Source organism: Eubalaena glacialis, chromosome 3, assembly GCF_028564815.1.
Source record: "Eubalaena glacialis isolate mEubGla1 chromosome 3, mEubGla1.1.hap2.+ XY, whole genome shotgun sequence".
Lineage (NCBI taxonomy): Eukaryota > Metazoa > Chordata > Mammalia > Artiodactyla > Balaenidae > Eubalaena > Eubalaena glacialis.
Window position 1 is genome coordinate 55,085,843 of NC_083718.1, and position 21,756 is coordinate 55,107,598.

Below are 21,756 nucleotides of genomic sequence, written 5' to 3' on the forward strand. Positions count from 1 at the left end.
AAAAAAATGACACTCTTCTTCAAGGAACTCATGTCTGCTTTATCAGAATGTATACCAAAGTGCCGAGCACAGTGTCTAACTCTAGTGGTTAACACCTGAATGTCACGACCAAATATGGAGCTGCAAGTGGGTGGTCTAGTCATTAAGAACTACTGATTGGACAAAAATTAGTTGTGAAAAATTCTGTAGGTCTGGAAGGCAGAAATTGGGAGTTGTGGGAATTGGCAGGAGTTTCTCCATTTTTGATGCATAATGCTAACACTTTCAAGACTTAGGATTTATATCATGATATAAATACCCAACACTTTGGGGGAAACAGGTCAACTAGAAATGACATCTCATTACTAACATTACTGTGTTGCTCAGAATCTCAGGGACTTGAGGGCATGGGGGTAGCTGCCTATGCTGATGAGGTTTCTCTTTCGGTACAGAGTGTAAGAAATCAATCTGCTGTTCCTCCCCTGCTGAGTACTGCAGAGACTTCTTACAGCTGAAACTCCAACTTTAACACTTTAATCAGCTAGAACCAGAGAACATGCAGAATTTGAGTTCCATTTGGTTGTTTCATGAGGGTCTAAAAATCAAAAGGGAAAGAAAAGAAGACAGATGTTTTTCTTCTCCATACCCAATGCATCATGAAGATACTGTTGTCCCACCAACTTGAGGTATTCCTCAATGGATTTGGTGGCAATGGTGTTCTCTCTGAAGATCAAGACATCATGCTCTCCACAACGATCCACCTCAGACATCACCAAGTCGGTCAGAAAATCCTGGTAGAATAATGTTCAGTCAGGCAGAAAGCAACTGAATAAATAATATACATTAGGAGAGACTGATGAAATATCAAACATCCTGGGAACGCTGCTTTAAAACTAAAGCTACCAGATTCATTTGAAAGAAAAAAGTCAGTCAGGATAAAATTTTAGGTGTCACCAATCCTAAGTTAAAAATTCCTTCAAAGGTTTTTCATCACACTTTTGATATAGACTGTAATTCTGAATGTGGCCTGCAAGTCGCTATATTTTCTGGTTTCTATCTTCCCAGCCTCATCCATACCATTCTCTCTGTATTGTGCGCTAGTCTCAAGGGCCTTTTTTTTTGTAGGTCCTTGAATACGTCAAGCCCTTTCTAACACACAATGTTGTCTATTCACCACAGAGCTTTCTGCAAATGCTGTTCTCAGTTCTGCTTCACTCCCACCCTTGCTCTGCCCTCACTGCTATGGAGTTAATTCCTCAGATCCTTTGGATTTTAGTTTGCACATCTTTCCTCAGTGAAGCCTTATCTTACCAACACTGCCCCTGAACTCCATTAGTCAGGTCCCCTTAATCCACATTCTCACAGCACCATATAACTTTTTTAAAATCTGCACTTTTCACAGTAATCACACATTTCTGTAATTATTTGATTAACATCTGTTTTCCCCAGAAGACTGTGAGTCCCATGAGACCAAAGACAGTGTCTATTTTTATTCACCTCTATATTTCCAGCATTTAACAGCTTCTGACACATATTAGGCATTCAATATATAATGGTTACAAATTGGTCCATAGTATCAACATGAAATTTCTTGAACTAACCATCTGAACTCATTTTCTAGGCTGATTATATTTGTTTGTATGTATGTATGTATCCCCATCCATCCATCCGTCCATCCATCCATCCATCCATAGCGAAGGAAGGCATAAGGAGAAATAAAGCCCTTAAGAAATAACTGCTTCATTTCTCAACAGTCTTAAGGAACTTGATTTAAAGTTCATTGTTTACTGTTGTTCAATTTGAAATGTGATAACATCCTGTATTTTGAATGTTATATATTCACTGGATATTTCAAAGTCTCCAAAATCAAAAACAGAGGGAACATGCTGATTTACTTTTATTTTAAAATTAAGCATTTTAAACATGAATGGGATTTATTCCAGGATAGATCAACACTGTAAAAGAGTTGTAGACTTAGGAGTCACTACTAAAACTCTTGTGCTAAGGGTCAGGAAGAAACTTGGGGCTGATGGTAACATTCTGTATCTTGATTGCTGTGGTTTCCATGGGTGCATAATCTGTCAAAACTCACTGAATTTTTCACTTTAAATGGGTATAGTTTATGATATGTAAATTGTACCTCAATAAAGCTGTTTAAAAATCCTACATATATCCTTGAACCCTGAGCAAATGAAGAACAGAAAGAACATATCCATACAATTTCAAAGATGAGACTCAAAATTTCAACGACACCTTTTTTAACACCAGAAAGCTCAAAATTATTATTAGTAAATTCAAACACCAAAAGGATAATCAGTAGGAGGGCAGTTAAATAAGGGACTAAATATTGAATATTTGATATATTCTGATTTGTATCAAGAAATTTTAAAAACGCTTTATTTTATTGTTCAGTTCTACATAAATTATTCTAGCTGTGAACTCCTCTAGATCTAAAATACAATTTTACCATGCCCAATTTGCATATAATATAATGGAGAGTTAGCCTAGTTAAGTGAATATGCCTCACAGAGGTGATAATTACCACAGTTCAGGCTGATCAAAGACTCTATCAATTGTTACATCTGAAACTAACACATTGTAAATCAACTATACTCCAATAAAAATTAAAAAAAAAAGACTCTATCATTTGTTTAGTGTTCTTTATACAATTAGTATATTTCTCTCTATCTTCCTGAACTTTTACTTCTATCCAGAATGAATTGAGATAAGGTTATCATGAGACAGCTAACAATTAAATAACATCCCTTGGTATTTTAATTCCAAATTTAGATGTTAATCTCATGAAGACTCTTGCTAATGACCAGCATGCTTCTGGAATACCTCATTCTGTGACTAGGGGGGTACAGTCATGAGTCAATCTTAATTTAAAATATAGTGAGGAATAAAACCATCATACAACACACTCCAGAACTAAAGATAAATAATCCTGAACATATTGTGGGATTATCCACCAATCCTACCATTTATTTTGTCAGACAATAAAGAGCTAGCTGCAGTATCTCTATTTCATGCAAATAAACTTTAAATAAATACTTGTTAGTCTCCATTTTACTTCTTCACTTTTATAATCTCCATCTTTTCTGGATCTAAGAACCACTAATAGGTTTCCTTCCTAATTCTTTTTTTTTTTTTTTTTTTTTGACCATTAGCAAAGCATATTTCTCTAATTTGAATCTCCACAGTAAACATGTGCTTGTTTCTTCATAAAAGGTAGGGAGGAGATTTTGGGTAATGCAACCCTCCTTTTCCACTTACCTTGGCTCTGCCAGTACTTTGAAGAATGTGCACTAAGGCACAGGCCAACTCTTCTTTATTTCTCACACTAATTACTGGTTCAAGAACAGAACACAACATGGTGTAGTTGCTGGTGACAAATTCTGCAAACTCTTTGTATTGCTCCATAGGCAGAATGGTGATAGTTTGGAAACGTGATTTAATCCGAATAGAAGGTCCTCCTGTCTTTCCTTTGTTGGGTGTAGGTGTACTCACTGGGTACCACTTTTCTACAAATTGGCGACCAGTCACACTGGCAGTGGGGATATTGACTAGCCCTACATAATTATTCTTGTCTTTTTTTTTCTTTTTTTCCACATCTTTATAAATGTGAACTGTGATGCTATGAAGAGGTGGAAGACTGTAGAACTCAAAATGTTCACCCCAGAAAATATTGTCTGCTTTGGTCTTGCTGGTTGTACGAGCAAAGAGGGTATCATCAAGGCACAGTTCACAGAAATATTTCTTTTTAGGGGCAAGGTCCTTGGCTTCAATAATCCATAAACGGAGAACGTTTTCAGCTCGTCTGCAATTGTCCTATAAAGAAGTAAGAAAGTTGTGTTTGAGAGTTGAAATCCCAGAAAGACAACATTTTCCTCTTAAAGTAGGTGATGCTATGTACTTCATTAAGGGCAGTCAAAAAATAATGAAGGGGATTGCTATCTCATTGTTCAAGATAATAGCAAGCTCTCAGAGAGCCACATACATTCTATTTTACTTGGGTTAAAAAAATATCATCCTGTAAGTTTTCATATAGCCAGTCTTGTGGCAACTGAATTAGCTTTCTGCAAATAAAATAGAGATAAGTAATTAAGAAACTTGTGTTCTAGTCCCATTTCTGTCTTGTACTAGCTTCTCACTTGGTCAAGTGACTTAACTTCTCTGAGTCCTCTTATCTAGGGGTCCCTAACCCCCAGGCCACGGACTGGTACCGGTCTGTGGCCTGTTAGGAACTGGGCTGCACAGCAGGAGGTGAGCCAGCGGGCAAGCGAGTGAAGCTTCCTCTGTATTTACAGCCGCTCCCCATCGCTCACACGACAGCCTGAGCTCCGCCTCCTATCAGCATTATGGTGAGTTGTATAATTATTTCACTATATATTACAATATAATAATAGAAATACAGTACACAATAAATGTAATGCACTTGAATCATCCCAAAACCCCCCCGCCCCCACCGTCCGTGGAAAAATTGTCTTCCATGAGACTGGTCCCTGGTGCCAAAAAGGTTGGGGACCGCTGCTCTTATCCACACTGGTAAAATCATGATACTATCTGTAATAAGATTATTTTGAGCATAAAAGGACAAAATGTATATGTGTTTAAAAGTTCTATAAAATTTAAGGTATTATTACTCTATTTACCTTCAATCAACTTACTGCTTATAGAGTTATACATTTTTTGGACATTCAAATCCACTATTACCTTATTTGGTTGAACTGTCCTGCGAAGGTTTTCCATCCACTTATCCCTCTCTGAAGCGGAGTTACAGCTGAAGCATTTACTTCCACTTAAGTAGGTAACCTTCAACATAAAGATTAGAGATAAGGAAAAGGAAATACAGGGCTTGGGGTCTCTATCTTCCTAGTTGTATCATTTAAGAGTTAGAAATATGCTATGAACCCATATTATACTACATGGTAACCAAAATTATATTTGCTGGTTTTATGATATCCATATGTACATCCACATTCACTTTTTGCTTTGTTATCTAGTTAGCATCTACTAGAATGCAGGTATGAAGACAAAGGCCATTGAGAATTCAGCTCAGGAACCTAAAACTGGCCTACAGTTTAGAAAGAACAAAACTAAAAACCTTTAATTAAACTTAAACCTTTAAAAATTACCTGCAAATAAATATGCTCAATTCTGAGTTAATAAAAATAACTAAAAAGGGAAGAAGGTCTCTAAAACAACTTATTTCTTGGGACTGCCTTCATTATAATGTTACAGAAGGCTACTATGTGAAACTGAAAAGAGTTACCAGTATTGAATTACTTTGGAACCCATTTCTCTTCTACTAGGCAACCAGTCTGATTGCCAATCATTTAATTAGGTTAGCCTGACGATTATTATCAATGTCCTTTAAAAATGAAGCATGTTGTCTCTATGCCTAGAACCTAACACCTGGCTGGGCATACAATCCGTTGAACTGAACTCTACAAATATGGCAAAGTTCAAGTGACTTTTATACAAAAGAACACCAATAAATGACCTGTCCAAATTGCTAAAGTGGTTCACATATTAACTTAATCTCAGATTATAACCTAGTGAATCAGATCAGATGTTACATTCTGTCTAATATGGTAGCTATTAACCACACGTGGCTAGTGAGCACCTGAAATACTAGTCCAAACTGAGATGTGCTATAAGTGTACAATATACACCAGATTTTGAAGATTCAGTTTTTAAAAAAAGAATGTAGAAAGTTTCATTGATAATTTTTAGTTCCATGTTAGAAGTGGTAACATTTGGGTTTAATAAAATTTAAAATTACACATGTGGCTTGCACTGTATTTCTGTTGGATAGTGCAGGTCCATAAGAAAAGGTATAAAACATCTTTCAACTTCTACAATATCTAACATAGGACTCATCACTAATAACTTTGTAAGTTTGTGCTCATTAATTAAATCATAACCCTAACAAGTATATGGATGGTTTTGAAATTAAATTTGCAAATGGCCAATTGTGTACATTTACTTTGGGAGGGGGAAATTACCTTATAAAAGGTGATGATGATAATTTTCTGGTGAAGGGCAATTTGTTCACTGAAGAAGTTAGGCACTTGCAATGTGCCAGGGACTGGGCTAAGTGCTGGGGATTACAAAAATAAATAAGACATGGTCCCAGATCTTGAACTGCCCGTGTTTTAGTTAGAAAAATTATGGTTTTAGTCAATTTCCTCAAAAGGATCATTAAAATTGGGGGGTTTGGCTTTCAGGAGAAAAATAATAACATATTGTGTGATATCTTTATCAATACTAAAAAATTAAAATACTAACAATAAGTTATTATTAATCTTGTGACCTCTGCTGAGAATGCGCTAAGAACCCATTTATTTATTTATTTTTTAAAAATTGGGGTATAGTTGTTTTACAATGTTGTGTTAGTTTCTGCTGTACAGCGAAGTGAATCAGCTATATGTATACATATATCCTCTTTTTTGGATTTCCTTCCCATTTAGGTCACCACAGAGCACTGAGTGGAAGAACTCATTTATTTTGAAAGCAGACAAGCCCAAAAGGAATGAGAAGCCATCATTAATAACTTTAATCACTAACATAATCAGATTAGCAGATTTCCAATTTTTCCCCTGTAAGTAGGTAATTTTCAGCAACTGAAAACCAGTTAAGATGATCAAATCATCAATACTACAGTAATGTGATCACAAGAATACTGGATAGAAAATCTCTTTGTTGTCTAACTACTCTTCCTTTTTCCTACACTTTTCTACCTCAAAGCAGAAGTCTTGTCCAAGGATGCTGCTATGGAGTGGCTTCACTGATACGGGCTCCCCTCTACCAAGATCCAGACATTCCACTGCACTGCATGGGCTCAGCAGGGATTCATGGGAACGTGACTCTTTTAGTTTAGGCAGCCCACGAGACCTAAAAGTAGAAAAAGATATTTATGGTAGTGTAACTACTTGGCCAACAAGAAAATAAAGGTCAAACGCAATGGAGGCTTAACCAAATGTATAAATGCCTAAGAGGAAAATAAATGAGCAAATTAACAGTTAATCTGTAACAATAATAATAGGACCATATTCATGTGGCACAGATAAACCACATACATATTTGTGTCTGTGTGTACACTTTCTTTTTTCAACAAAACACAAAAATGTACTATAATTTTACTAGTCTCAAGGGAGCTTGAAGCTCCACCACAGACATTGTTTTTATCCTCATTCCTGTGTTGGAGATGGAGAAATATATATCATCTAAGGTTATCTTACACATTTTTTTTTATGCAAAGGTGTTATCAAAAGACATATCGTTTCTTTTTCTTTTTTTTTTTTCCATGCTATAGCTTTATCCTCTACTATCAGTGACAAAATAGCAGTGACTGAACCCTCATTCTGTTTCCTTCTGCTTTGGCAGAATAAACACGCATACACAAACCCAGAATCAAAGCCAAACTTTTCAGCACAAGACCCTGCTTTTCCAAAGGTCTGATTTCCATCTCTATATGGAATTCTTTTCTGGCAAGCTCTTGGTTCTATCTAGGCTTTACTGTACAAATATGAATAAAGAGTAAAATGCCTTGAAGAAACTTCCCACCCTGAAAAGAAATGTTCAAACTAGAAGAACAGACCTTTGTCAACACCGTTCAGGCATTCTGGTTGATTTTGTCCCCTAGTTGTTTAAAAAGGAATGAGGGGAAGCATGACTCTTGTCACTACAGGAGCTAGTACTTCACTGCCTTCCCCTTGGAAGAATCAATGAAGCCAAACAATATAAAACACAATATTCTTGAATCCAGAACTGGGTAGCTATGCAGTTTTACTCAATAATTATAGTATTTATTGACTGAAACACCCGGAGTTAAATGCATATATTTCAAGCAGAAGTACCTAGTAATAGGGATAAAAAGAAATGCCTTGTGGAAAGACATTTGTTTTTGTAAAACACATTAAATAAGCAGCTTCATTCATTTCCTTGAAATAACCATGTTAACTTAAAAAGGAACCAAAATACTTAATGCCAGAGTAGCTTTCAGTTAAATTATAAAGTAATGAGATATAGGAAACTAGTACCAAAGGCTGCTCTTACCCTTCTGTTTCCATTCTAACACTGTTTAATCAAACTCCATACAGTAGAAAACATCTTAAGCAATAGGACCTTAGTCCATTCTTCTTTCCACACACAAAAATGTGTGTTCTAATGTTCAGCAATCTTTTTACGGTCAAAAAGTCAATAATTATATTTACCATTGATAATACAAAGGATGCACAAAAGCCACCTAATGTTTTGTACCTAAAAATATAACAATGTAATGGCTCCACATTTATTTCCTTTTGTTCTACTGGATAAGACAATGACATGTTATATACTGTCAACAGAGCATATCAACTATAAATAACTAAATGCAAAAACAAATTTTAATGTAATTACCATACAACCTTTCCCAATATGCTTCATAGGAAGCCTGGTTGAGGCAACAGGATACTGTAATCTTTTCTAAACACATATGAAACAACAGTTCCAGCCCGTTTTTCCCAGGAGGAGTTGCTTGTAGGGGAAAAGGCTATCCTGCTCTGGGAGTGAGCCTCTCAACAGGGAAGATGAAGGCATATTTAAAATAGGAGGTACAAAATAAGGCTTACTTTTATGTTTTAAATTCTTTAGGAAAATATTCTAAAACATAAATTAATTTTATCTCAAACCAAATAAATGTCTACCTACATGAAGCAACTGTACAGCCATCTTGCAGTGCACCCCCAAATCATAGCGGTGCCACATGTCACGGTACAGCAAATCACTTTCTGAACTACATCTCAGAAAACAACTCTTTAGGAGACAAGAACCAATAGAAGATGGTTTCCCCTGCTGCCTTCGGTTACTGATAACATCTCTGGATAAATGTTTTCCAGGTGTAATTTCAAGTCTTCAGTAGAAGCAGAACAGAAACACATATAACAGAACATGAAGTCATCTTCCAAATAGGCTGCAGGACAGGTAATATTCTTCTCTTCCTCAGGCTGCATCCAGCCCCTCAGGTAACACAAACAAGGTTCCTGGGCTCTAGGCTGGGCCTGTTGCCATGGTGCTACACCTATAAGGAGATTAGAGCCAAAGGCAGCTGGGAGAAGCTGCAGCTTGAAGGACTCAAGGAGCATGCTCTGCAAATGTGACCATTTTAAGACAGAAAGGAAGGAATGGCGAGGCCCCACCCATTTCCATGAACAATTTCGGGAGTCAAAAGCTGTAGGAAAAAAACTGAGGCAACTCTGGGGGTGGAGGAGAATCTCTTAACTCTGCTAGAGAACGAAGCTGCGAAGCTTTAGATGTTTGCTAGATGATCCCCAGCCCGCTACTAAAAGGTATTTGCCACATCCCACCTTGCAAGTACAATCTTTCTCTCACATCCGTTTTATTTCCTTTGCAGTGCTTACCCTAGTTTAATGTTTCTAGGTATTATTTTCATTAACTTATCTGAGTTACATTTTTTTTTCTTTCAGAGAGAGTTGGATAATTTTCTTTATTCACTGTATTTCCAGTGCTGAACAAATGTCATTTTGATACTCAGGTTTAACTTCCAAATACAGCCATTAAACAGATATCATAACCAAGCCGCCTGGAATTAGAATTCAAAATTCTTCCTGGTTATGGAAATTTCAGCTGTTAATATATATAGTTCAGGGTCTCCTGTTGTTCAGCATTTATGTATGTTTGTGTGTATATACACACTGATGCCCATGAACTGAACACCAAAGTTGCTAATATGTTCAACATTGCTAATGAAAAAATAAGCAAGCCCTTCCTGTATTGGGAAGAAAGTGACTTGGAGAAGACAGAAGTAATTCCCAGAGAAGCAGGATTACAGTAAACAGGAAGATCAAGCAGCCTGGGAGTGGCAGCGGTGGGGAGGCATAATCTGTGCAAATATTTCTATATAATAGCATTAGTAAGCCCAAGTCCTCTCTAATCATGTTTACCTCCTCCTGTACCTTCCTATGAGTTGATTTTTCTTAGATCTGCTAATCAGAGTTTTAGCAGTTCTGTATGGCACTACAGTTTACTTCTCTAATGGAAAGCAGAATGTGGATTTATCGAGAGAAAAATAGGAGTTTAAAACGACGTTTCCCAGTCCAATCTGACAATGGCCATCAAGGAAACTAACCTCAAAAGTGGACGTTGTGAATCCCTTGACTACTGGTTCTCTTCCCGATCCCTGCACCTCTACTCCCCAACCCCCATCATCCCAAACACCATGTAATAATTCAGGGCTCAATGTGATAGGTAAGGGTTAAAAATCTAATTGCTTTGCTGATGAAGATTACCTGCTGCTTCTGACCTATTTAAGAGAGAAACTACAAGGCAGGAATAGCTTTCTATTACCCACTACAGTGAATTAATATTATATTGCTTTAACCCACATCACTATCTGAAATCAATCTTAAAAGACAAAAGTGAAGGGGTTGGGGGTGAGGAGCCAACACACACACCACTGGATTCACTGAAGAAAAAAAGAGAGTCAAAGAACTCTGATTAAGTGCAATGTTAAGTAAAACAGCTGGATTTTTCCCAGCTCAACCATCCAATTTTTTAAAAAGCATACTTCCCCCAAAGCACCAGTGGTGCTTGGACGTGCTAGCTCAATCTGCCACATTTTTACAGATTCAGTTCCAAATGTGGGAAACTTTTAATTAAAAATATAACTGAAAAAAATGCTTATTGCCACACAAAATCCTGTACTCCAGTGCAGGTGAATTTCTACTTGGCATGGCAGTTATGATTCTAGACTGCTTTGCTGAGTTCTTGGAAAGACAGCTCAGCCATAAACTGAGTACAGCAATATATGTTTGTATTCACCAGTATGTGTTCCTAAGGCACTCTACCTGGTTTGAAAATTTCCCAGGTAGAAATTAATAAAATTTGGTATCCTAATACTCTACCAATAAACTTACAAAGGGTCTAATCAGTTTTTTAAAAGTTGCATCTGAGCTTTCACTTTGGGAAAAAGGCAGCTTTACTTGCTCCCCAGATTTTATTGTTTTTCAACCTGGTATCTGTGAAACTATCCAACTGATGTTTTCTGTTTGAAAGAGCAGATCCTTTCCTATACTACTGAATATAAAGCTTTCCCTACCTGTATTTAAAAAAAAAAAAAAGAAAAGAAAGAAAGAAATAAGAGCTCATTCATCAGAGTTCTGCTTGTGTGCTAAAAAAATGTCCCCCCGAGGATCCTGACAGCCCTAGCTGCACTGATTTACCTGCTGCAGTTAAAGCCAGTCCCTACTGCTTATACTACTCACTGGTTTTTATGTTTACTTAAAAAAATACCATACAACCACTCACACAAAAAGCTATTATGGAAACGTAACATATACCGCTGATCTTCCTTCTCTCTGCTCTCAGCCTCTGACAGGATGGTCTAAGGAGCCCAGCTGCTAATGGTAAAGAAGGATGTCTGTCAGTCTGAGTTTTCACTTAAACTCATGGTAAGGAAATTTATCATCACGGTCAAAAACGACATTCAACCTATTTTGGTACATATACATGTATACAGACAATGAAGACAGGCACATTAGATTATAAATATTAAAGATTAGATTATAAAGATTAGATTATAAATATAAAAATTAGATTATAAAGATTATAAATATTAAAACATGTTCTGAAGGGCAGAAAACTCAACCAGCTTCCAATATGACAGACACTAGGGAACAATCTCCTTACAGAAACTGTACCATATTGTAATACACCTTTTTTTGTTCTTAAATTGCAAATGGAATAAAATCTACTAATGCCTATTAAACAAATTCAATGTAAACACAACTATACTGAATTAAAAAAAAACCCATGAAACTAAACCAAACCACACTCATAAACCACTCAATTAACATACTTACTAGTGTAAGAGTGAGTGGAAAGATTAGTTTTTTTTTCCTTTTTTTCTGAATTTAGGCTTTCAGCCTCATCGTTACCATAAAATTAAGTATGGGTGAAAAGAGGGTAAAAAAGTTAGAGGGAATTCCCTGGCGGTCCAGTGGTTAAGACTCTGCGCTTTCACTGCCAAGGGCATGGGTTCAATTCCTGGTCGGGGAACTAAGATCCCACAAGCTGCGCCACGAGGCCAAAAAAAAAAAAAAAAAAAAAAAAAAAGAAAGAAAGTTAGACACTGATGAAGTTCAATGACATTTACTTCTTAATCATCCCTAAACTAGGAAAAAGGATGCAATAGTGGCTCTGTGGGCACTTAGTAGGGGCCCTGGATCTTCAGCTGGGGATTCAAAGAAAGTTTCTTGGAGGTAAAAGTAATGTGAAGTTGTGAACTTAAGGATGGAGTGGAATTAGCTCTATGCAGATGTGGAGGTACTGAGCGTTCTAGAGGGAATGGCCAGCATGTGAGAAGGCCTGTAGTGAGAACATACAAATCTGGGGTGTTTGAGGAACTGAAAAGAATTCAGCAGTGTGGCTCTAGTGCAGTGTGGATGTGTGTTGGGGCTGAGAGAAGAGGCATGGGGAATAATGAGGCTTGAGAGATACCATGATGGGACCCGTAGTAACGTGGGTGTTCCAATTTGATCACAAGGCCAGTGGATGGACATAGAAAGGTTGTGGGTGGTAGAAGGTGAATGACATGATCAGATGTGTGCCTTGGCAAGAGTATACTTTGGCTAAAAAGTGGAGAAAGAGAGGGGTACACAGAGGAGAGAGAAATAATGAAAGACTTAGAGGCTGGTTCATAGTTATGATAGTAACCTGAGTAAAGATCACAAACTAGAGCAGCAGAAATACAGAAGTGGATGGATTTGGGGGTATTAGGCGGTAAATAGGCCTTAATGACTGCAATGCTGGAGGCATCAGGGAGAGGGTAGAGTCAAGGTTGAGCCACTGGGTAGAAAGATGGTAATGTCCTTTACAGAGATGGGAAGTGAGAGGCAATGTTGGTTGAAGCAAGGGGGGAAATAAAATCAAGATTAGTACAAGTTTGAGGTTCCTATGGGAGTAGATGTTTGCCACAGACTGAATGTCTCACCCCCAAATTTATGTTGAAATGCTAACCTCCAATGTGATTGTATCAGGAAGTGTGAACTTTGGGAGGTGATCAGGTCAGGGGGGTGGAGCCCTCGTGAAGGGGATTAGTGCCTTTATAAAATGGACCCCAAAGAGATCCATCACCCATTCCCCCATCTGAGGACACAGAGAAAGGGAAGTCTTTTGAACCAGGAAGCAGGTCCCTACCAGACACTGAATCTGCCAGAACCTTGATCTTGGACTTCCTAGCCTCCAGAACTGTGAGAAATAAATTTCTGTTGATTATAAGCTATCTAGTCTATGATGTTTTATTACTGCAGTCTCAACAGACTAAGACAATGTGAATACTGAAATAGAACATGTAGACTGAGAAAAGGTCCTAAGAAAATAACCTGAGAAATGTTAACATTTAAATCTACAAAACTGACAGAAGAGACTGAAGAATCTGAAAGACAGAAGGAAAACCAGGAGACTCAAGTATCATAAAAGCCCAGGGAAGAGAACTCTTAAAAAGGATGGACTGTCCATTACTGTAGAAGATAGAGTGTGTTAAAATATTAACAGTAGCCATTGGGTATATGAACTGAGAGATAATTGGAGATAATTGTAGCAGTTTCAGTGAAATGACGAGGACAAAAATGAGACTCCAGACGGTTGAGAAAATGAATAGCATATGAGAAAGTGGAGACTAACTCATAAAGTCTGATGGTGAAGAGGTGGCAACTGGGAAACAGCTACAGGGAGGCATGAGGTTGAAATGGGATTGAAGGAGGTTTTCTCTAATTAATCATTTTTTCCCCTTAAATAATAAAGTAATAAATGCTTTTGGTAATAAATGGCAAGAGCTCAGAAGGACAGAAGGTGAAAAATAAAAATAAGGGTACCTCCCTCAATCTCCTACGGAAAATACTATTAATGATTTTTGTGACCCCTCTCAGAAATTTTTTGTACACAGACAACCAAATATTATACATATACATATATGTGTGTGTATGTGTGTGTGTGTATGTATGTATACACATACAAATGAGATTCTACCATACTTTTTTTCCTTAAGAGTATATTTTGGAAACTTGTCTACACTGGAACATATAGATATAAATTGCTGCTTTTTAATGATCACTGTATTCCCTTATATGGGCCTATAGAAGTTTAACCAATCCTTGATGACCATCTAAGTCTCTTTTCTTTTCTCTTTTTTTTTGGTGATCACCACCGAGGTTCAAAAAGTATCTTAGTACATATACCTTGAAGCACATGTGCATGTATTCATGCTTTAAATTTCCAGATGTGAAACTGCTAGATCAAAGGGCACATACATTTAAAGTTTTGATATTGCTATTTATCCTCCATAATAGATGGCAACAATTTAAAGTCCTACTAATAGTGCATGTTTCTATACACATCACCAAAATGAGATATGGTTGAACTTCAAACATCTTTGCCAGTATAATTGGTAAAAAAGGGTATTTCATTGCTATACTATTGCTTTAGTATGAACTTCTTTAGTTATGAGGTTGAGGACATTTAAACATGTATATTGGCAATCTCAGTTCTCTTTTCTGTGAATTATGAACTGTTATTTCATGTTCTTAAACCATTTTTCTAATTGTTTAACTTAACTGATATGTATTGATAAATACTATGTAAATTAAGTAAATTAGTACTTTTTCTGTCATGTTTGTAATTATTTCCCCCAGTTTATGCTTAGAAAGTGTTCTTCCATTCCAAGAGCATAAGAAATCCAGCTATATTTTCTTTTACTGATTCTATTTTAATTTTTCATCCAAACCACTTGGATTTGGAGGGAAGGGAAGATGATAGGAGCATAGTAGGGAGTCTGCTTTATATTCTACCAAATTGTGAAAATACAATGACCATAAATTGACTCACTAATTATTACTGCATAGTATTCTACTCTTATTAAGATTTGTTGTTTGAATATGTTTGTGTGTATACATATGTGTGTGTGCATGACTTTTCCCTTTGATCTTTCCTTCTTTCTCAATCATTTCCTCAGCAGGTTAGGCTTCCTATCAACACATGCAACAAAGAGGATAATGGAAAAGGCAATCAACTTGGACCCAAAAGCCCTACGTATTCATGTCAGCTCAAATCACTCACTAGCTATGTGACGTGGAACAAATAATTTATTCCTTCTAAACCTCAGTTATCTCATTTGTAAAACGTGGATAATGATTTCTGTTCCTATACCTCCCATAGTTATTGTGAAAATCAAACGCAATCATCTATGATTTTACAAATATCTCATAAACTACAGTACCATACAAATGGGACTATCATTGCAAACAGAGTTTTTCACAGTGATATGACAAGCATTAGTTCATTTTATATAAACTATTAGGTTGGGATAGCTATTCCCAAATATATTCCTTGCTGGAAGAATATGAAGATAGAAGGTATAAATGTATGGAAATAATTTTTTTCTATTAAGATAAAGCATTCTAACGAATTTAAAATGCTATCATGACATAATTAGAAACTTCAATTGGATTTTAGTTCACAAAACTAAGGGCTCCTTAACTGGTCCATATCAGTAAACACTAGTAAGGGAAACTCTATAATCTATAGCTAGGCTGTATTGATTAATTAATGGCCTGGAATCCAATAATTTCTGAGAAGTTGTCATTCTATCCAAGTACACCATAGTGAAGGAGATTCTTCTTCTCTATTATTTGGAATTTGTTTGGATTCTTCCCTTTTGTTTCAGGCCAAGAAATTAAGTTCCTTAATAGGACAGGCATTGTGGTAGGGGGTGGGGATACAAAGATTGTACACTTGCGGAGCTTCCCATCTGCTGCAGTAAGCAGAAACATGAAAAGATAAATTCAATAGAAAGCAGTCAGTCCTATAATAAGGTGCATACAGTTGGCCATGGGTGGGTATATGGGGTAGGTGCTTAGTCTAGAATGATGCACAGGAAGAACAAGGAAAAGAAGTCAGGGAGCATATGACTCCTGACTTGGGTACTGTTGCATAAGTATGAATTAGAAGTAAGCCTGTCAAAGGACACGGTGTAGGAATAGGATACGGTATTTGGGATAGAGAGGGCAGCAAGGTTAAAAGTAGAGAAATATGAAACAGTTTAGTAAGTAAATGATGGACTTCTGGTAGGAGTGGTAGGAGATAATGCTGAGAGTTAGGGAATGGACAGAGCCATGTTCCATTTTGTACGTTATGCTCAAGATTATAGATTAGTAAAAGTATTATATACATATGTGATGAGATATTAAAATTGAAGTTTCAAATTGAGACTCTAAGATAAAACAGGTGCATGCCGCAGTGAAGTACCAAACTGTAGAATCTACAAAGGAAATGTTTTGGAACCGATTCCATTACCTTGAACCTCTCAGTCAGAGCAGGACTATAAAAAGTGGTGAGAGTATGGAGAAGGGAAAGGATTTTGTGAGAGAGAATTTTTGGAGAAAGCTGTGAGGCTCATCCCTCCCATCCCCCCCCTGCCCCCAACATACACAAGGGATATTGATAGGGAATGCATACAAGGTGGGGTTTGATTTTATCTGGGAAATCTAGAGGATGAGAAATGACTAACTGTTGGTAGCACAGCACAAGTTGATACTTTTGGATTAGGCTGCACTCCTAGAGGTTTGTCAGGGCAAAGGATGTGTGAATATTTCCTGTAGACCAGAGGATTGGAAGGGTGAAGACTAGAACGGCAAAAATTCCTTCCTAGAAACTGTGGAAGGAGTTGCAAGTGAACACCTAGAATAGAAATGTACCCATGAAACTCAAAAAAACCATAGATAAGAGTTCCTCAAAGATGAGACATTTCTGAAGAATTCTTCAAAGTATCTCATGATAGAAGAGTCAGCTTTAAACATCTGCCAGACTCAGAGAGCATTATGGAAGGCTAAGATAGTACTAAAACTTTTCTTATTCCCTTTCCCCTCCTTTCTGTCTCTCCCCTTGCCCCAAATCTGGAGGGCACCTAAAACCACGGGTAGTTAAGCTGGATGCGAAGAGTAGATGCGAAGAGAGAAGTAAGTAGTTTATAATACTTCCTTCTCCAAAAGCAGACTGTCTGCAATTGGCTTGGATGGGGTAAGTATGCAGTTTTGATTACTGTCTCGAAGTGAACACCAATAGGCTCTGAGTCAAGACCTTTGATTTAGAGTAACCATGGATTAACTAAATGGATCATAGACCTAAATATAAAAGCTAAAAATCATAAAACTTCTAAAAGAAAACAGAGGTGAAAATGTCTTGGGACACACACACACACACACAAAACCCATAAAAATTGCTGGTGGGAATGTAAAATTGTACAGGTACTCTGGAAAATAGTTCGGCAGTTTCCTCTAAACCTAAACAAGTACGTATCATACAACCCAGCAATTGCATGCTTGCGTATTTACTGCAGAGAAGTGAAAACTTATGTGTACACAACTGTTCACAGCAGCTTTATTCCTAATAGCTAAAAATCAGAAACCAATGTTCTCCAGTAGGTGATTGGTTAACAAATTTTGATACATCCATAAAATGGAATACTACTCAGCAATAACAAGAAACAAACTATTGATAGATGCAACAATTTGGAGGGATTTCAAGGGCATTTTATTTAGTGAAAAAAAAAGCCAATCTTAAATGGCTACACACTATATGATTCCATTTATATAACATTCTTGAAATATCAAAACCATAGAGGTAGAAAACAAAAAGTGGTTGCTAGGGGACAGGGATGGGTGTGGGGAGGTGGGTATGACTGTAAAGAGTAGCAGAGGGAGTTCTTTTCTGGTAATGGAATAATTCTGTATCTTGATTGTGGTGGTGGTTATGCAAATCTATACATAGGATTAAATTGCATAGAATTATAAACACACACAAATGAGTGCACATAAAAATTGGTGAAAAACAAAATCTGTAGTCTAGTTAACAGTATTGTACCAATGTCAATTACCTGGTTTTGATATTACACTACAGTTATATCACTACTGGGGGAAGTGCTTGCAAGACTCTACAACTTCTTGTGAGTATACAAATTTAAAAAAAAAAAGAGTTAAAAAATTAGTTCTAATTAGGAGAAACTCAAGAAGCTGAGTGTATACACCCTACAAATGAACACTACACTTATTCTTAGGTATCTCCTGACAAAGAATAAGCAGACTACTTTAAAACCATGCTTTGTCAGTGAGCCTCAGAATCGAAGACATTACTGCAAAGGTTTTTACTTGAAGGACGTTTGAAGGAGTTGAGAAAATTCTATTCCATGTGCTTATCTTTACCTCAAGACTTGGTAAATTTAAGTAGCACTTCCAGAGCAAGGTTGGCAACCTGACAGGCATTCGAAATCCTGGAATGCCTGACAATGCTGTATAACCACGTTTTTTCAGCATTTCCTAGTTTTTCAAACTTTTCAAAGTGCATTTCAATATAAGGCAGAAATAGCAGAGTCTTCTCCTGTCCCAACACCCTTCCACATGACATGGCTTTAATGTGAAAATGCTGCCAATATTGATTCTAGGAAATCACTTTACTGGCTTTTATCTGATTAGATGGCTTTGGAACAATGATGACTTTGTGACATCCTATTGATTTTGCCTCTAAAATGTTTCTCCTATCTTGTCTCTGACTCTTCATTCCCACTGCCAACTACCCTCTTTAGAGCCTTTCTTATTTCCTACAATAGCTTTTTTTTTTGCTAATTGGTCTCCCAAACTTACTCTCTGCAAACCAAGTCATTTGAAATTCCATTGTTGGACCAATCTATAATTGGCACAATTCTGATTAGGTCACTTCCGTGCTCAAAAATGTTTAAAGACCCCCCCATTGCTTATACAATAAAATCCAAACTCCTCATCTGACATTCTGTCCTGTGTATGCAATACTGGGTTGAAAATAACCTCCACTCAGAATTTTGAAAACACTGCTCCACTGACTTTTGATTTTCAATATTCTATTGAGAATTCCAATGCAATGCTTTCATACCTCCTTTGTATGTAACCTATTTTTTCCTTCTAGAAGCTTTTAAGATTTTTTTTTAAACCCTTGGTGTTGTGCTCTTTCATCATGATGTGAATTGGTGTGTGTGTGTGTGTGTGTGTGTGTGTGTGTTGGAAAGTCTTTTGTCATTTTTCATTCACTGTATTGGGAATTTGGTGGCCTTTCCAATCTGGATATTTATATTTTCTTGTTTTGGGAAATTTTCTTGTATTATTTCTTTGACAATTTCCTCTCCAAAGTTTTCTAATAAAACTTTTCTTTTACTAGAATCTTCTGGATTGATTTTCTAATTTTCTGTTCCACTTTCTGGGAGATTGACTTGACTTTAGCTTTTATATTTCAATTTCCAAGCTCTCTTTCTTGTTTCTTTGAGGTTCCTTTTCTTATAGCATCTTATTGTTTCATAGATGCACTATCTTATCTTCTGAAAATATTTATTATGCTTTGAAGTTGTTTTTGGCTCTATGCATTGTCTCTGTTTCTTCTGGGTTCTTTTTTCTCTCTCCTATTTATTTGTTTTTCTCTCTGCCTTTCATGTTGAAGAATTTCCTCAAATATCTGGAGATTCTTGGCCATCTGTTTACATTTAAGATTAAAGCACTAAAGAACTCAATGGAAGCTTTGTGTGCTGGAATAGAGCTTACAGATTAGTGAGCTTCATTGCAGAGTACTTCCTGGCCAGCTGTTTTTTTAAAAAAAAATTTAACATCTTTATTGAGATATAATTAACATACCATAAAATCTACCCATTTAAAGTGTACCATTTTCAGTATATTCAGAGTTGTGCAATTATCACCACAGGCTAAGCTTAAAACATTTCATCACTCCAAAAAGAAACTTTATGTCTATTAGCAGTCATTCTTCATTCATCACTTTCCCCTGCCCTATATCCCCAGCCTCTGGCAACCATTAATCTACTGTCTCCATAGATTTGCCTATTCTGGACATTTCACATAAATGGAATTGTACATTATATGGTGTTTTGTGATTGGCTTCTTCCACTTTGCATAAAGTTTTCAAGGTTTGTCCATGTTGTAGCATGTATCAGTACTTCATTCCTTTTTATGACTGAATAATATTGCATTGCATGGATATATCATGTTTTGTATATCCATTCATCAGTTGATGGACATTTGGGTCATTACCACTTTAGGGGCTACTATAAATAATGTTTATGAACATTCATGTTACAAATTTTTATGGGGACATACGTTTTTCATTTCTCTTGGATATACTTAGGAGTAGAATTACCAGCTGAAATTGTAATGGGGGAACATAAATGTTGGTATCTGTAGGTCTTTTTATCTGGTTCAGTTTCTCAAATTTGCTGTGTGATGAATGTAAGCCTGGCTGCTGGCCTGCTAGAGCTGGGTGGGAGCTGAATCTTTCCAGAGTTCTGGGGGTGAGTGGGTAAATCAACGTCTTTCTTATGTTAGAGATGCTAGCTGTCTTCCTAATGCCCATCTTTTCCTCCTTCCTTAATAACAGACTCCTGTATTATTGGGGGCAACAACGTACCCATGTATAACATTTCCCAGTCTCTCTTGCAGATAAAAGTGACAATGAGAAGCCACTGGGTGAGGTTTCAGGGAAATTGCTCTAAAGGGAGATAACTTGGTTGGAAGACAGGTGTCCTTTTATGGGCCCCTCTTTTCTGGTACCTGAAACATGGATGCTATGGCTAGAGCTCCAGTAGCTAACTTGTGTTCATAAAGAGATCCTTGAAGATCTTGAGAATGGCAGAGGAAAAAGCCCACAAAGAGCCCTGAACCCTTAGTCCTAGACTGCCCACCCTCAGACTTCTTATAGGTGAGGAAAATATAACTTTACCTTGTTTAAGCCATTACTGTTTTGAGTATCTCTTAATTAGCAACTGATCTGAATCATTAAGTGATAGACTTTTTTTCAGAATTTCCTTCTGCAGGCAACTACGTCTGACCTTCCTCTAGTTTTAAGTAATCTATCTTCAGATTTATCCTAGTTTCATCAAAGATGGAGTTCATATTTCTGTTTCTTATATTGAGTCATTTTTAAGACAAAAAAAACACAAAGTTTTTTACCTATCAAAGTAAAAATTGGAACTTTACCTTTCCAATCATTTCCTACCTCACTCCTTTATATACCATGAACTACTCAGTATTTCTTTTCAAGCTCTGTAGTTTCCTGTTTTCTTCTTTTGCTCATTATTTCCATTCTGAGGAATGCTCTCTCCATGTGTCTGTTTCTCAGTTCAAATAATACCTGCTTTTTTAAGGTTCAACTCACAGGCCACTGCCCTCTAAGGTCTTTCTTGGTCCACCTAACAAGAAGTAATCTCACCTCCCCTATACCATTTCTTCCTGAATATTTACTTCTTCTACTGGACACCTTGAGGTTGGGGCTGTGTCTTTAGTACTCTACATTTCCTGGTAGCAAATGGCTTTCTAGTCTGTACATAACTGTCACAATTAGATATGTTACTGTGTAACAAGAAATTTGGTTCTTAAAAATATTAATTATTTGGCAAAGTTTTACTCCTTATGCCTATGCCCCATAACTTCACAAAGGAAATTCTGAGTTTAAGAATCATTATAAATTGATCCCCAAAGCAACATTGGTACCAAATTCCATCAGGGACTTAGAGCAGAGTCTACGACTTGCAGATCATTGGGCTAGACAAACCTGGAGGGTCTTTTTGATCAATTAAGTCTGCATGTTAAAATACCCTATGTTCTTTTGCACAGAAAAGCTTACTGATCATATGTAGTAATGAAATAACTTTCTTTAGATGAAATTAACTCATTTACAACTGTTTTTCTG

At 36.8% G+C, this 21,756-nt stretch overlaps 1 protein-coding gene across 3 annotated transcripts in view; it reads right to left on the reverse strand.

Moving 5' to 3' along the window:
• The window catches only part of RASAL2 (RAS protein activator like 2), a 376,664-nt gene that overhangs the window by 29,958 nt on the left and 324,950 nt on the right, over positions 1-21,756 (reverse strand). For all 3 annotated transcript variants that reach the window (XM_061183077.1, XM_061183076.1, XM_061183078.1), the window contains 4 exons: positions 6,726-6,879; positions 4,696-4,794; positions 3,256-3,810; positions 626-770 (listed from right to left, as the gene is read on the reverse strand). In XM_061183077.1, coding sequence (XP_061039060.1) covers positions 626-770; positions 3,256-3,810; positions 4,696-4,794; positions 6,726-6,879 — 953 coding nt within the window. The remainder of the gene's footprint in view (positions 1-625; positions 771-3,255; positions 3,811-4,695; positions 4,795-6,725; positions 6,880-21,756) is intronic.